The sequence below is a fragment of the Catharus ustulatus genome, chromosome 11 (genome assembly GCF_009819885.2).
Source record: "Catharus ustulatus isolate bCatUst1 chromosome 11, bCatUst1.pri.v2, whole genome shotgun sequence".
Classification (NCBI taxonomy): Eukaryota; Metazoa; Chordata; class Aves; order Passeriformes; family Turdidae; genus Catharus; species Catharus ustulatus.
This window is the reverse complement of record NC_046231.1, coordinates 5,464,284-5,480,978: the sequence shown is the minus strand read 5'-3', so window position 1 is coordinate 5,480,978 and position 16,695 is coordinate 5,464,284. Positions and strand designations below refer to the sequence as shown.

Genomic DNA, 16,695 nt, shown 5'->3' with positions numbered 1-16,695 from the left:
CAAGAAATATTCTGGCTTAGTCAGTGATAAAGAATAATATGCTATCAGCAAGGGCAGAAACCGCCTATAAAGTAATTATCTCATCTTCATCTTTGAAAATGAAAAAAGGTCAGCAGTGATACAAACCTAAACTAATATTCTGATTTATCTAACTTATATTTTGTGTTCTTGAGTTAAAAATAATCAAGCATGTTAATACTGGAAATTAGGAAAACAAAGCTTATGGCTGCTGAACGGGAGATAGAGAGAAAATATTGTTTGTACAGCCCAAGGAATCAGTGAGGAATGATGCCTCTGTGAAGATTCATCTTTCATGTGATATGAAAGTATGGTGAGACAAGCTGGAGGCAGTCAGTCTACCTCTAGTTTAATTCTGTTGGAAATAACTGCAGGTAAAGCACTGCTCAGGCAGCAGATCCCCTGCTTTCCTCATAATACAGTTAGAATATTCACTTTTGTCCTGCTCCACTCTCCTCTCCCAGAACAGCTCATGGGAACAGTTTGGAACAGCCAAAGCTCTGCGGGGTCAGCTCAGGCATTCTCAGCAAAACCCTGACCTAAGCAAAGGCAAATGACAGAAGTAGAACATGAGCAAGCACTACTTTCTACCCAATCTCACCTTTCCTCTCCCAGCTCTAGTCTTTTGATCATCCCCTTCTACCTTTCTTGTGAAATCTGCCCTCGATTTATTCCTCTGTCTTTTCATCTCAGTGAAACAGCAACCAAAAGGGGAAACAGACAGTGAGGTAAAGTGAGTAACTTCAGTATTTTTAATGTGCATTTTTTTAGTCCATGGGCTCTTAAATAAATAATTAGAATCAATAGTGTTCCAGACCATTTAAAGTAGACATATTTCCATAAGCTACAGCAAAATTTAATAGTTAGAATGCAATAAATACTTACAATGAGAAAAAAATAAAAAAATCTAGTGCATCTCCTACCTGTATCATTTCCAAAAACAAGTAGAAAACTAGCACTAGTTCATGTCTATTACTAAAGTACATACTCCCAGGAGAGAACTGCTGGCTTGATGTAGTATCTTTTGATAGAGCCATGCTTCAAATTTATGAAGTTCAAAGAATATGGAAGGGTTTCTTGCAGGGTTTCTTTCAGGTTGGTTTTTTTAAAAGTAAAAGTAATTCTGGTAGACAACAAGGATAAACTTCCACATCTGTGTGTAGCAACAGTTACAAAACTCCTAAATGAATGCTTCTATATAAGTATCTAATTTTACTAAATAAAACAATACTTCTGTCAACTGCAAGAGCTTTCCTTTTAACTTAGAGGGATATTTCTACATTTTCTACTCCCTGTAATTCGTAGTTCAGATATTTTTTTGGGAGCTGGGGAACGTGTTTCAGAACAAGCAATGTTCAGCAGCAAGGAGAGCTAAGGAAGAAGGACAATCCTGACCTTCTCTTACAGGCAGTGCTTAACCTGCACAGCTGAATGCAATGGTTCTAAACTGTCAATACACTTGTCCCATTCAAGTTAATTCCTACTCTGAACCTGAAATATGGGAAAGAAGTCTTTAAGAAGGGACAGTAAAACAATACACTCAACATCCCTCATTAACCAAACCAACAAATAAGTGACTTGGTGCTTGATCTTGTAGAAATTTAACAATACAGTAAATAGTATCAGAGGAAAATATCACAATTCCAAAAGAAAAAGGGGAATTGGTTCAAGCTACAGTCTACCCTCACTTCATATATGTGCTGATAATGCAGAGTTCCTGTTTCATTTGCTTTGCTGTGCTCCAGCTCATTACACACAGCTGCTTCCCATGGGCACAAGTACAATACCCAGAAGGAGAATGAACCACCTGAAGAATGAGTTTTTAGCCAAAAAACTCAAAAGCTTTCATGCTCTACTTCTTCATAAGGCAAAAAAAACAAAAACCCAAACCACATTTAACACAGATGTTTAAAAAAAAAAATAAGGTGTGTAGGCATATATATAGTAATAAAAATCCCCTTAATGGCTTCAGCCAGGTTAAAATACCTATGGACACCTGTGTAGCAGAGCAAATCCATGAGTGATGGCAATCCTAAAACAGGAAATATGCATATGTGTATGTATATATACATATATATAGTCATTTCAATGGACTGAAAATTACTCATGAACTCGAGTAGTTTGCAGGTTTGACTTAAACCCCAATTCAGTTCCTACTGAAATCTGTAAGATACTTTCACCTAGTAACAGCTTCTGTATCCCACGATATATGTATAAATAAGGAAACACCTGAATGTGCTCCTCACATTTGATGACACTACATGGATTATGTTCCTACAAAACATTTGCCATTTAGTCTTTGAATTTAAATGTAATTAAAAAGTCTGTCAACAAAACTGTAAAGAGTAATATTTTTCCTTTTCTCACTCCTGTCTTTTACAATCTGAGATCTCCTGACATATGGATATCATTCAATTTCCAAATCTATTCCACTGTATTTTGCTATTATTGCATACAAATCTTTGTAAAGCCATGTCCCAGCCTGGGCACAATGTTTCTCAGGACACATTTATTTATTAATTGGTGCCCACTCCTGAAGAACCATTCAGAGTGTGGCATTGCAAACAATCCTTGTCTGCATTGGTGTGTTTGTTTATAGGATAATGGAAATTAAAGGGGAAATCTTCTATGGCTTCAGTAAGCTTTGGAACAGGCACGATGCTATTCTATAATTAGTAATTAGATGCTTAAAATCCACTGTTAATTATTGAAGATTGTAGTTTCCACTCTTGCTGTAAATTTTTCTTAATTTTTCTCATCAAATGCAATTCAGTTTTTTTTTTCTTAATATTACTTTTGTTAAGGTATCTTACTTCAGCTTCTGTAAGGTGGAAAAACCTTGCAGTGCTTATTTTGAAGGCATTGGAATGTTTGCTAATTTTTATAGCAATGTTTCTGTGATTAATTTTTCATTAAAATTTTAATTTAGGCCAGAGATGACTAAGCAAAGATTTATCAAGCAAGGATTTCATCAAGTGAGGATTTCCACTGTATCTTCCAAGCAGAAGTGCTAAATACAGAGTTTGTCACAACATCAGTACTTAGTTTCATTTACAAATACCTGAGGAATGAGATGTTTTGTTCATGAGTGTTTTCATGCATTCTGTTATTACTCTAATACAGTGTCATTCCAAGTATGATTACAAGGTCAGTGTGAGTATTACTTAAAGAAAGACAGCGTTTATAGTGATTAAAACCTTGGTGAAAAAAATCAGCAGCTTTTCTTTAGACCTCTGGTATTTGAAATTGAGTCTCAAAGGGCTTGTGAAGGATCCTGCTTATTGAAAGTGATCTCCTGGAGATTTTTACATATCTCAAGTAGTCCTGATAACTCTGCTGAATTCCTAATGTACACATATGTTGGGAAGGATGAATCAGGAAAACCTTATAAATATGATTGCCTGGTAAAAGATTTTCAGAATATGGAAACTATAAGCAAGATTGAAATGAAAGCCATCTTTGAATACCAAACCTTAGCTACTAAATAACTAGAAAACAATAGAATGGCCGGCTGAAAGTAATCCCCTCTTGACTAAACAATTCCTTCTGATTGCAAGCAGGTCCAAGGGTCAGAGAAGACCCTGCTAGCTTGGCAGAAGGGGTCCAAAGAGTAGTTTTTCAGGTTTAAAGTGTTTACAGGTTTACACAGTATGGTAATGTAATGATTCTTATAGTCTGTATGTAAATGCTATAGGATTTGTATCTTGTATTAGATTGGGTAGTGGAAATTAGAATATTCAATACAGAGGACTTATTGTATTGTAACATGAACCTTGCTCTCTTAGTCTTTACAACTCTTAACTCTTAGTCCCTTAGAACTCTTAGCTCTCTCTTACCACCCTCTCACCTCTTTCTCTTACCCCCCCACTCTCCCACTGCCTGCTCTGAGCTGCAGCTGGCAGCTCCAAGCAGGGCCCTTTCATGCACGCCTTTTTACAATAAACCACATGTTCCAAACCTGGCTTTAGAGATCCCTCCGTCTGTCCCCACCGTCCTTGCCCACCATCGCCGCCTACAGTCTCCTACACACATAGAGCATTATTACTTGCAAACCAACTCCTACTGAGCATTTTTGACAGCTGACATTCCTAAAGAATACAGAGTATAAGTTTAAAAAATAGAAAAAGCAATCTTTTAAAGCCTCTCTTTTCTGTTTACCATTCTGCAACAATACAAATGATACATAGAATTCTGTGGGTGTATCAAAAGTGTCTAGAACATTCAGGAATGCACAATTTCTGCATCACAACTAAAGGTTCTGAACACTATAAACAACTCAACTGATTCTGGAAAACTCTGGTCCATCCTTTCATGCTTTCGCATTAAGAGCTGCCCAGTTTGCAGAGGAAATTATCTATACCTGGGAGCAGCTGAAAAAGAAACCAGGAAGCTGACAAGCCAAATATAAACGACCTAAAGTACTGCTGCCTCTAGATTTCTCTAATGAACCAAACTCTCTCTTTTTGCTTCCTGAGCCTCGTATTGTAACTGGTAGTAACTATGACATCTTCTCAAAATAGAAAAACTCACCAACTGCCAGCTCCCTGCTAATAAACTGATCCTGAACAACTTATGAAGACATAACCTTTAAGTGTGTGAGCAAACAATATGCAGTGAAAGCCGCAACATAAATATCTATAAAGCGAGATGAAGTATTGGGATTACTGCAGCTTTCTCTGAGCGAAGCCAAGCATATGGTGGTATAATAGAGCATGAATTTACAGCAGCAGAGATGTACGATATAGATTAAAGCTTCATCTGGGAGAACATACTGCACGGCAAAAAAACAAAAAACAAAACAAAACCCCCACAAAGCAACAATTTCTTGTTTTGTTTTCTGGTTTAACAATGAGCACCTAATACTCTTGTGTAGAACGAGGGCTCCCTCTGCTGCCCACGGGGTAGGACAAACCAAATCTTGTCTCCTGAGCCTCTAAAAACGTGATCCCGAAATAGCCCTGATTTTTAGTCAGTCTGCTTCTCAGAACACGAGGATGGATGCGAGGTTTTCAGACAGGACGCACTGGCCCCTGTGATCCATCTGGAGGGCGCAACATAGAAAGATCCACAGAAAATGAACTGCACTTGTTTTGTCTGCATTCACTCACTGCAAGAGTTGTTGAAGGAACTTGACACATTTTGTTACTGTTTAAAACTAGACCAGAAATATTTGGTAATACATCTTTATTAGCCGTTCTTTAAGGGAGTTGTGGCTTATTCATCCTGGTAGAGCAGCTTTTGGGGTTGTTTCTTCAGTTAAATTAAATTTTAAAAGTATGAGTGGAAAACCAACAGCCTTTAATAAGTGTGACCAATCAACGATAAAGACTGAAATGTGAGGTGTGAAAGGTACTTTTTTAACAGGATTGAAGCTATTAAATGAGAGTGTCAGTAACACTTGCATTGCTGTTTTTAACGCTATTGGAGTGTCTTTGTACCAGTCTGACGAAGACCAGTACCTTTGTGAGCTTTCTGGGGGGGTTTGGGGTTGTTTTTCTATTTGATTCCAGAGACAAGGCCGTGGCTGAAGGTCAGGATGTCTTTTAGTCCCCTTTGCGGACTCAGGACCGAATTGGGGAGCGGGGTGGCTCAGCACAGGGAGGCACTTTAGGGGAGCCCCAGCCGAGCAGAGCTCGGGGCAGCGCCACTCTCTGCCGCTCCGGTGGAATGGTCCACCGATTCGCGTCCCCACGGCTGCTTTTTAGAGGAAATCGGAGAGCCCGTGGCAGACACAGAACCCAGGCCACTAGTCCGTGGTGACATTTGTAGCAGTCACTGTCACAAAGGGACACGGTAAAACCTCGGTGTTCCATCAGCCCAGCGGGACCCTGCCCGTCCCGCCGTGCCCTCACACACAGCGCTGGTTGTGCATTGAAGGCACCTGGGGGGAGGGCATACAAGGAAGTTTTTCTCCCTGAGAACTTCCCCTGTGAGTTGATGGGACCAGTTGGAGGCTAGTTTGGTTATTAACAGCTGGTTATAAAGCTGGTTATAAAGGCTGGCCCCGTCCCCTCACACACAGAGCACTCCCGGGCTGGCCCCGTCCAGCTCCGCTCCCTCACGTCGGCAGCTCCCAAAAGAGGGGCTGCTCAGGAAAGTCAAGGAGCTGCTGGATAGCGTCCAGCAGAGACCACAAAGGTGACGAGGAGTCTGGAGCATCTCTGTGATGAGGAGGGACTGTGAGACCTGGTCTTGGAGAAGACTGAGAGGAATCTCATCAATCCATACCAGTATCTCCAGAGGATGGTACCAGGCTCTGTTCAGTAGTGCCCGGCAACAGGGCGAGAAGCAATAGCCGTTATCTAAAGTACAGGTTCCATATCAACAGGATGAAGAACTTCTTTACACTGCGGGTGGCAGAGATGCCAGGGAGGTGTGGAGTCCTCCTCTCTGGACACATCCCAAACCCACCCGGATGCGTCCCGGCGTCCCCTGCTCCGGTCGGGAGCTCGGCCATCGGCAGTGGATTGGCCTCGCCTGGCGCGGCGGGGCGAGAGCAGCGCTCGGCTGTGGATTGGCAGCGCCTGGCGCGGGCGGCCTCAGCCATGGCGGACGAGGAGCTGGAGGCGCTGCGGCAGCGGAGGCTGGGCGAGATCAGGGCCGAGCACGGGGTGAGGGAACGGGGGAATCAAGGCCGAGCACGGGGTGAGGGAAAGCGGGGATCAGGGCCGAGCACGGGGTGAGGCAGCGCCCGACCGTCCGCCCGAGCTGCTTTCGGCGCCTCTCGTGGACTGGAGGGGAAGAGGAGAGGCATCTGCGTGATCGAGACTGGAGGGGAGCGGGAAGAGGCCCGGTTATGCCCGAAGCTTTGGCTGGAAATGGCACCGAGCGCACCCCGGCCCCGCCGCCACCTCCCTCCGCTCCTGCCCTGGGAGGTTCGGCGCACGAATGTTCCCGCCCCCACCACTCACTGTTCCATGGATTACTACCTTCTAGCCAGCTCAGCTTTCAGAGCTGAATCACAAAATTGTTAGGGCTGGAAGGAACTTCTGGAAATCATCCGGTCCACCCTCCCACCAGGGTAGAGTCGCCTGGAGCAGGTGACACAGGAACGTGTCCAGGTGGGTTTGGAATGTCTCCAGAGAGACACTCCATGCCCTCCCTGGGCAGCTGCTCCAGTGCTTTGTCACCCTCCATGGAAAGAAGTTCTTCCTCGTGTTGAGGTGAAATTTGTGTATTAGTTTGTGGCCATTGCTCCTTGTCCTGTGCTGGGCACCACTGAACAGAGTTAGACACATCCTCTGACACAATCCATATATATATTTATATGAAGTGTCAGTTTCGTTTTTCCTGTGAAGTATTTTCCCTACCTCCAGCCAGCCCCACTTCCTGTCTGTGTGGTTTTCACACTCACAAATGTTACCTGTAAAATCCGAGGTGTTGATTTTATATAAAGTTCAGATTTTTTTTCCTTTTTTTCTTGCTTGCTTCTGAATAGTCATCAGTATTAGTGACTTGGAAGTTTGCCTTTTTCTGTTTTACATATGTATTATGTTTAATGCAGGAACCTACTCTTGTCGAACCCCCCTCATAAACTTTTCATAGGTGTCAGGAGTTTGACTTGATCCTTGTGGGTTCCTTCAGAATATTCCATGATTCTTTAATTTCAGCTGCCATGCTGAGAATGTGTTACATTTCATTTTACTTATCCTTAACTTATTTCAAAGGATTTATAATACTTTTGTCAGTTTTCTGGGCTTTGGGGAAACCTATTATCCTAGACCTAAGGAGAAGGCCTCTTTCTGCCCAAAGCCACAGGAATCTGCAGACAGACCAGGAGCAGCACTCACCCCACTGTTGGCATGGTTGCGTTGTGAGGAAAGCAGAGGGTGGCACATTTATTTGCTTGGACAGCAGATTGCCATTTCCAGGATCTCATCCATGGGCGGGTGGGTTTAGCAGGCAGGTTTATCTTCCATCGATGCTGCTGGAATATTTTGACTTTGTGTCCTATGTGGAGTGATTCTGGCTTGTGATATTTGCTCTGATCTCCTTCTTCAGGATCCAGCTGCTGATCCATCACAACAGGAAGCAAAACAGAGGTATAATTGAGGCTACTGAATTTTGGTGTTGCATCTAATAATTTTTAACCATTTACTTTTTTTTTTTCTTTAGTATTTAATTTCTTTGGAATGCTGCCCTACATTTGTTTTGTTGCTGGGAAAAGCACCAACAAAGGAATTGAAATGGATCAAAGATTTGATGCAGGTGTGGCTTCCATGCCATGACCATACTGCCTGAGCCCTGCTGAGGTGGGAAGGCAAGATGAGAAAGCAGCAGCAGCTCATTTTCACTTGGGACTTGTCTGAGTTCAGTAACCTCATGAGCTGTAGTGATACAGTAGGGTGCTCTGGGGAAGTGTCATGCCTCCCACTGTCACCTGCTTCTGGAAGGCAGAATCCTTGGCTCCTCAGGGTTGGTAGGAGTTCATGATCCAAGTCTTGAAGGCTGGCAGAACTCCTCCCAAACTGGGTTTGGGTTGGATTTGGCTGTTACTGTAGTGGGAAGAGCTTTTCCCAGTTGACTTGATTTTTCTGGGATATCCAGCTAAAAATCTGAAGCAAAATTATTTTTGTCAAAGCTCAGTGTGGGAACAATGTTCAATATTTGTGCTAAGGGGAAAATTGTAAACAAGTGTTTGAAGAGCTGACTTTTCACAGTCCAAGTCTGTAGTAACTAAAGTTTCATAAACTAAAGTTCCAGTTGTGCAGATGCTTACATCAATTATTGTAAAAACATGGAGACTTAGTGAAAAGTTCTAAATACATAAATGAGCTTTGGTTTGGTTTTGGAATTGCATGGACAATTCCTTGTGCCTGCTTTACCATGCACTGCCTTGAGGTGAATTCCACATGGATAAATGCAGAATGTAAGGGGTAGCACAGCTTTTGTCTGTTAAAATGTAATCGTGAGCAGTGAGAAAGTGTAAGTATGAAACTCCACCTTGATTTCTTGGCTGTGTTGCCAGCTGTGTAACTTCAGCATGCGTAGAGTGCCCAGGACAAGAAGTGCTGTAAAAGATGTCATGTAAATGTAAGGTTTGAAGTGACCTCAAGAAGCCACTTGCACAATTCAAAAGTCTTCTGTAGTTTGCTGTTCTATGCATGTTATTTTAGGTGTTTGAAATGCCACTTTTAATGTGTGGTTCACTTTTCCTTACAGAGAAGCAGAGATAAGAAATACTATTTTAGCTCAAGTTCTTGATCAAGCAGCTCGTGCAAGATGTGAGTATCCAAGTAAATTTCTAATAAGAAGTACTCATCTAAGTAACTCCTCAAAGTGTGTGTTGTACAGAGGCCAGACTAGAAAAATACTGTTGTTGCTGAGAAGAAAAAACTTACAGCTTTTCAGTTGGCAATATCAGTGATTAGAAAGGAGAGACTAATGGATAGCTGAATTATGCTAATGTTTTGGGTTTTATTTAAAAGGAATTGCACTGAGAGTCAAAGTTGTTTAATCAGGAGCAAATATTTTAAAGTAAGAAAAGTAACTGTACCTGGCGTAAATGAAAATGCCTTTTTCAATTTATTTCACAACTCTGATATGAAGAAGATTGTTTCTTAGGGACATTTCTCACTTTTTTGTTACTAGTGAAGTATTGGAGAATGTTTAAAACCTAAGTGAACAGAGCCTGTTTTTGTTGCAGTAAGCAATTTAGCACTTGTGAAACCAGACAAAGCAAAAGCAGTAGAGAATTATCTTATACAGATGGCAAGATTTGGACAGCTAGCTGGAAAGGTGAGTATATTTCCCAATTATTTCTCATATTTTTAAACTCAAGTCACTCTAAAAAAAGATGTTTATAATACATGGAAGTTAAATTAGGAGTAAATAGCTCCTAAAGACTATTATATAATTTCATCAAAAACCTTTTGTAAGAAAGGAAATTGCGATTCAGTTGTTTGATACTAAGCATTTCTCAGAGTGTATTTATCCACATTTTGTTTGACTTTCCTAGGTATCAGAACAAGGTTTGATAGAAATACTTGAAAAAGTGAGTCAGCAAACAGAAAAGAAAACAACAGTGAAGGTGCGTTTTCTTTCCTAAATGTCATGTTGTATAAAGTAAAGCAGCAGAATTGCACGTGTGAGACAAGTTCGGGTGGAACTTTGTATTTACACCTCTTCCCCTGCCCTGGTGGGTGCTGGGGTTCTGTCAGAGCAGTCCTTATTATTTGCAGCTCCTGGAGCCAGTGTGGTGTGGGGCAGCCTGGCCTGGCTCTGTCCTGTCCCACTGGGCCTGGGGTGGCAGCTGAGGGTCAGGGTGGGTGTTCTGCCTAGGCAGTGCCTTCCTTGCCACGTGCATGGACTGGGAAAGGCTTGTGGCCGCCTGCATTTACCATAACCCTTCAATTTTCACTTTATGTATTCCATTGTAGTTCAACAGAAGGAAAGTATTGGATTCTGATGAAGAGGATGATTATTAATACTACTGTAAGGCTGCCAAACAATAGCCTGGAAAAATGCTGTTAGCAGGCAGAGTGCAAGATCTGAAAATGTTTACGCTTCTTGACTTTTTTTTTATTATTATAAAAGGCCAACAAATCAACCTGCAAAATAAATCTGAGAAGGGGGATTTTATAACTTAAAGTTTTGTAGTATAAGCAGCCTGAGCAGTGTGGGGTTCCCTGTGGCTTCATTAGCATCAATGTTTTGTTGCCCCTTCCTCACTGTAAGCTTTGCTTTCAGCCACTGCACACACTTAACTTGCTGTTATTGGAGATACCAAACATAGGAGCCACGTGAGAAACAGGGAACAGCCACTCAAGAGTTTTAAAGTTTGTCCAGGCTCTGTCACAGAAGTGCTAGAAAGGAGATTCCCTGAAGGATGCCTGTACAGCCAGTCACCAGCTCTTGAGTCCTTACTGGAAATTTAAAAATGAAGGTATCCAAATAGTGTTTGGATCAGGGGATTTCTATCAGGCAGTCTGTGTAAAGAAAGGCTACCAGCAACCAGTTGAACTGTTCCCATGTGAGTTCCTGGCTCTCAAAGCAAGTTAACTGTGTCACACACAGCACTGTTCAGACACTTGATATCGTGTATTCTTACAACTACCTCCACTTTTATCAAATGGCTGGAGTGTTTCTGACCTGGAAAAAAACAGAAAGATCATTTTCCTAAACTGCAACTCCTGCATGCATAAAGTTAAACCGAACTTGTGTTGTACCTTTATTCAAGAATATGGTTATGGAAATCAGTAGGATAAATACTGTAATGTGCTGATAAACTCTCTCACCACAACCCCCTTATCTGACATAATTTAAAGGATTGTGTACAATTCCAACTGCAGTGTTTTTTGGAACAGAATAAACTTGTTTCAAGTGAGCACTAGTGGGTGTGTTTTCATCTTGTCTGCATGTGGTTAAAAAGTATGAGTTATTATTTTTGTTTCCTTTGGTGTATTTTGCTTCTTCTGTGTTTGTAATTAGGATGCCTTTGTGATACTGAGTGTGCCAAATTTCTTCAGACTAATCACCCTTACTGAGTTTGAAGCCAGAGTGTGGTGAACTGATTTTTTTTTTACCTATATAGTTGAGAAATCTGAAGGATAATTCAGTTAAACGCATGCTACAATTAAAACACAATCTGTTTTAATTTTTCAATGTGAATGCAGGGCTAGAAAAGGAAGCTATTTGAAAATGCTCAGTTTTACTAACAGTTCTATTTTGTACACCTCTGTGCATGAATCTCAAACTACATAACCTAATAATGTTATCTGTAAATGGAGGAGGAAGGAAAGACCAAGAGTAAACACAAGGTAAAGTCTTCAAATGCCTACAAAACCAAGCAAAGAAATCTGGAATAGATTCGATGCTTGGACAAAAGCACTCAAAGAAAACAGCATTTTCAAGAGTTCTTTTACTAGTTTTTTCTTTCCATCATTTGGCACAAATCCAAGGCACATCAGAAAATCATATGAACTCATAAATTATTAGAAAAATAAACACATTACCCTCAAATCCAAATGTCATTTGACATCTTATCTCTTAGATTAAAAATTTATCTGAAAAACCCACCACTCTCTCTTCCAGCTTTGTATTTTGCCAGATAGCTTACTAATACCACAGTTAGAAGAAAGAGAATTATCTATACAAACAGTTCATGAAATAAAATGCAAGCTGGATGTGATGAGCCAAGAATAAAAAAATACTGCACTGCAAAACCTTGCTTGTGCTATTTACACCTTCTCCTCCCATAACTGAACAGTAGAAAATGAACTTCAGATTTAAGCAGTCACTTGATAGTTCCCTGTGAGCTTTCAGTTCTTCAGTGATCAACCCTGGGAATGGGGCAGGATTTGGCCTATTTCAGCCAGTGCTCACTGATGTGAGAAGTACCTTTCATAATGGGAATTTCACCTCTTTAGGAGCAGTCCAGAGCAGGCTCTGGAGCACTTTTGTCTGTGGATGTTGCCCAGGTTCAGAATCAGGAATACTTGTGCATTTTTGTGTTACTTGCTTTAGAGGAGGGGAAAAGCAGCCTAATTTTATGTGCCCTTGCACCATGTGCTTGCTTCTGCTTTTTTATTAGGCTGTGAATAGCAAGTCCAAAGTTTAGCTTTGCCAAGAGCTCTGCACTTTTCCCCCAGTATCTTGGCTCCTCTGTAAGAACTTGATATTACAGCTCCAGTACAGGGGAGCATTGCTGAGAAATTAGCAAGGATTACATCCCTTCACATTAATAATGCAGATGTTATGGACTATTGTTTGCCCAGCTACTGAAATATACAGAAATATATACTATAATGGTTTGTAACATTACAATAAAAATAGAGACATTTCAATTACCTCTGGCAATAAATACCTTGTTATCCAATATATCATTTATATATATATAAATATATTTAATTCTGAATGTAGTGATAAAAACTGAAAATGCAAAAATTATTCAAAGACTTTTAAAATAAAGCAGGTGGCTGAAAAATACAACAGGGTTTCATTTGGTTTACTGTTACATAGAACTTTTTAATAAGTGCTGAATAGAATAGGAAAGTAATTTTGCTGTCTTCATCTCGTTACATCCCTGTTAGTGAGATCAGTAATGACCTGGCTGTGTGGTTACCTCCAACATGAACAAAGGAGTCAGGCGCAGGTCCCAGAACGTTCCAGCTGTGCTGCAGAGCCAGCCTGTGCCTGCTCTGAACTGGGACATCTGCACACAGTGAAGGGCTACTGCAATTCACACCACCAACTTCCTCAGCTCCGGGCTTCAAATCCGTGCTTCCCTGTCAGTGATCTGAGATGGAACCATCGCAGTCCTGGGACTGTGGATCACCTGGCTCTGCAGGGCTGGATGAGCCACTGGCGCTGCCCTCCTCTGCTGACAGTGGCACATTGACTGTGTGTCTGCGCTGCAGTAATTTACTCCTGTGAGGAGCTGTCGTGTCATCATCTTCCACAAACTCACCACTGCACCCCGTGTCAGTCATCTGTACTGTGCTCTGGTCCAGCATTCCAACAGGTTTTAATTTGCTTTTATCAAAGCTTTTAATAGCCATCTGAGGAGAGAGAAATGGTATGTTAAAACCTTGTCTACTTTCTTCATTAAGAAGGAAAATTAATATATTGTTTCTTGAACGTTATTATCTCGTAAATTTCATGACACTGAGAACACAGCCAAGATTTTAAATAGCATACTTTGTAAGAGAATAATTATATTTGGGCTACATATGGGAAAACAAGAGGCCAACCTGCCCCAGGCTACACACACATCAGTACCAGAACTGAAAACAACAGACATTGCAAAACTTATTTTCACCTCATTATCCCACCATCATCCCAACTCTTCTAAACACCTTTTGTAATGCAAGTCTGAATGCACTTGAAATTAACAGCCATTTCTTTTACTGTTAAGAAAAGTGGAAGCAGTAACAGAGTCACCCGCATACCCCTGAAGGCATTTCCCTGCCTCCAGAGGTCACCTGTCAGGGAAGAGACACCCACCCTCCCCACCCCCTTAAGTGCCTCTTTTTGGTCGTTCCAACTATTCATATCTTCCATTTCCACACCTGCTACTGTTTTCTCCTGTACAGAGTGGGTGGCTGTCCCGGATTACTGGCCACTCTGCAAATGTTAAAATAACCAGGAGAAATAAAGAGAATCCAAGCATGCTAATGACAGATCTTCTAAGACAAGAAATAAAGGAGTAGCTTTTTTACTGAAATAATGGGAACAATCTTGTAAAAGCTGCAGATAGAAGTTATGCACATTTAAATCCACTAACAATTCAGAGCTTTGTGGACTCATGAATCAGTTCAGCCACAGCAGTATGAACTCACAACCACAGAACAGGGCTGGAGTGCTTTGTATCAGGGTCACATAATATTTTTCTGACACCAGTGCACTAAAATGACATACTGCCTTCAGTGATCCACAGTTACAAAATCTAAATCCCAAGTTAAGTAGTAGAATATTATCATTTAGAAAGAATTAATAAAATATTACAGCTTTATAGAATTAATTTAGTGTTCTCAAGGCTTTTGGCAAATATTCAAAGGGCTGTAGGAAGAGTATCCCATTTTCCAGAAAGACATGAGCAGCAGATTCTGCATTTCCAAGGCTGTGTCAGTCTAATGATGGGCAGCTGCTGGACTAACCTGGTAAAAACTGGGGTTTTTTTGGACAGGTCATTTTTCTCTTAATTTAGTGTTCTGAAATGGCTCAGCAGAAGATGCAATGAGAGTCAAAGCCAGTGTACAGGAGCAGAAGGAACACAAGCTCTGGGGAAGGCAGCATCCAGCAATTGTTGTAGGTGTCACTGCACCCCAAGCAGAGGTGAATCCATTACATACATTTGTGTCACAGCTGGCAATGCAACATGCAGTTTGCTGCCACCCTTGTAGACAGTCTCCTCTTACAAGGAGACTTAAAGCAAAACTTAATTTCAATCTACTGAAAAATGTCTCTCTTGCTAAAGCAAGTTGTAGCTCCATGATGCTGCAGAGTTATCCAGTTCTAGGTTTTGCTGGACAGGACACAGAAAACAGGACAGAGATGAAGCCTGCAGTAAGAGGCTTAAGAGGTTTAAAAGTAAGAATGAAGTGTTTAAGAGGTGTCATAGATGCACCACTGAAGTTTGAACAATAATGTAATGAGCAATTTGGCAAACAGGTCAGAACTTTTGTGATTCAACGACCACCACTAGTAAACTTTCTCTTACATGTACCCAGAGTAACAGCAGAGCAAACACATATTTGCTGTAATATAAGAATAATCTGAAAAAGTATTTCCACTTACCTTGTGCAGTAAGTGATAGTCAAAATTAGGGACACTTTTATCTCTTGTTATTGTTCTCCGTAAGTGTTTTTCTCTGAAGATTTTAAAGAAATCAAAGAAATTAAATGTCTTCACATAAGCCTTTCATAAAAGCCTCTCTCAGAAGCCCCACAAGGTGGAACTGTCTCACCAGGGACAGGCAGCTCCCTGTCAACACCTTCCCAGAATTGCAGCCTACTCATATTCCCTGTATTTTACTATGGAATATACATTAAGGCTTAAAAAGATAATGAGCAAAACCCAGCTAATGAATGAACACCACTGCAGTATTTTTAAGCAGTCTGGCTCTGAAATGCTTAACTGATGGTACACCAAGTATTAGTACAACCCCAGTTTTAGATACATTTTCAAGCCCTCCCTCACCACCCCAGTGAGCTTGTCATGCCCAGAACATCTGCCTGGCGATGTGATCGTGCCAGCCCTCCAGGATTAACATCCACTGTCACACCACCATGTCATGTGTAACCACCCCTGACCCACTCTGGGGCTTTATTAGCAGCTGCACTTCTCCTTTGCTTATGAGCACTCTGAGCAAGCTTCTCTGCTTACTTGTTAAATCTGTTAATTGATTGGACCAGTTGAAGTTGTCTGCTTATGGGATCATCGGCTTCCTCACAGGGCTTAGGATGCACTGGGGGTTTAAAAGAACAGGAAGCTAAAATTACAACAGAGTCACACTTAGGAATCAAAAAAACCACAGTTCTGATTTTAAATTTAACATACAACTGTAACAGTGCTAACTTGAATTAGAGTGGTGATTTATCTTTGGAAATTTTAAAAATTTTTAAGTTGTAGAAGTAAACATTCTTCCTTATATTAGTACAACTGGCCAAGCTTCTGAAGAGACTATAATTCTGGACTTTGAGGCCCTGAATTCCAGTTTTTACCAACCTGAATTAACACACAGATGCTAAACCACATCTTCATTAGTATTAATCGCATCTTCTGTTGCTCTTTTACTATTGATAGTATTTGAAAGAACTATTCTCAATTTTAGGTATCAGCATGCTATGATTAATTGTGGTTTGCTATTGACCATTCAGAATCCTTCTGAGGGAAGGAGGCAAGAGTTACTTGGAAAACTCATGGATGCTGAAATGTGCACTCCTGCTCCTCATCTTCCCCAATTCCTGCTCTGCAGCCTCCCTGCAAAGCCTCCCTTTCTTTCTACAGTATTGGTGGCATAAGGTCTTTTGCTGAGCTGTCCAGCTCAGGAGGCACAGCTTTTCTTATATCCCCCGGGTAGTGAACTTGAAAATTCACCTGAAAAACTTCTGAGCCAGTATAATGGGAGCAGTGGATAAGGCAGATGAGAAGCTGAGGGTGAGAGATGAGAAGGGAGAATCTCAGAGGTTGCTTAGGCAAATTGAGATAGGGGCCATGTGTCAAATCCTTTAAGGA

The 16,695-nt window shown here is 41.2% G+C and overlaps 2 protein-coding genes across 4 annotated transcripts in view; one reads left to right on the top strand and one right to left on the bottom strand.

Moving 5' to 3' along the window:
- The first annotated feature begins 6,522 nt into the window (after nucleotides 1-6,522).
- On the top strand, nucleotides 6,523-11,344 carry PDCD5 (programmed cell death 5). The gene is made up of 6 exons (XM_033069924.2): nucleotides 6,523-6,629; nucleotides 8,020-8,060; nucleotides 9,181-9,242; nucleotides 9,665-9,756; nucleotides 9,977-10,048; nucleotides 10,398-11,344. The coding sequence occupies exons 1-6, from the start codon at nucleotides 6,564-6,566 to the stop codon at nucleotides 10,443-10,445; spliced, it is 381 nt and encodes a 126-aa protein (XP_032925815.1). The 5' UTR covers nucleotides 6,523-6,563; the 3' UTR covers nucleotides 10,446-11,344.
- Nucleotides 11,345-11,588: 244 nt separating this feature from the next.
- ANKRD27 (ankyrin repeat domain 27) overlaps nucleotides 11,589-16,695 on the bottom strand; it is a 56,578-nt gene continuing 51,471 nt past the window's right edge. For all 3 annotated transcript variants that reach the window (XM_033069919.1, XM_033069920.1, XM_033069921.1), the window contains exons 27-29: nucleotides 15,844-15,925; nucleotides 15,256-15,328; nucleotides 11,589-13,517 (exon numbers count right to left, since the gene is read on the bottom strand). In XM_033069919.1, the coding sequence (XP_032925810.1) occupies nucleotides 13,248-13,517; nucleotides 15,256-15,328; nucleotides 15,844-15,925 (425 nt within the window). In that variant the 3' untranslated portion in view covers nucleotides 11,589-13,247. The remainder of the gene's footprint in view (nucleotides 13,518-15,255; nucleotides 15,329-15,843; nucleotides 15,926-16,695) is intronic.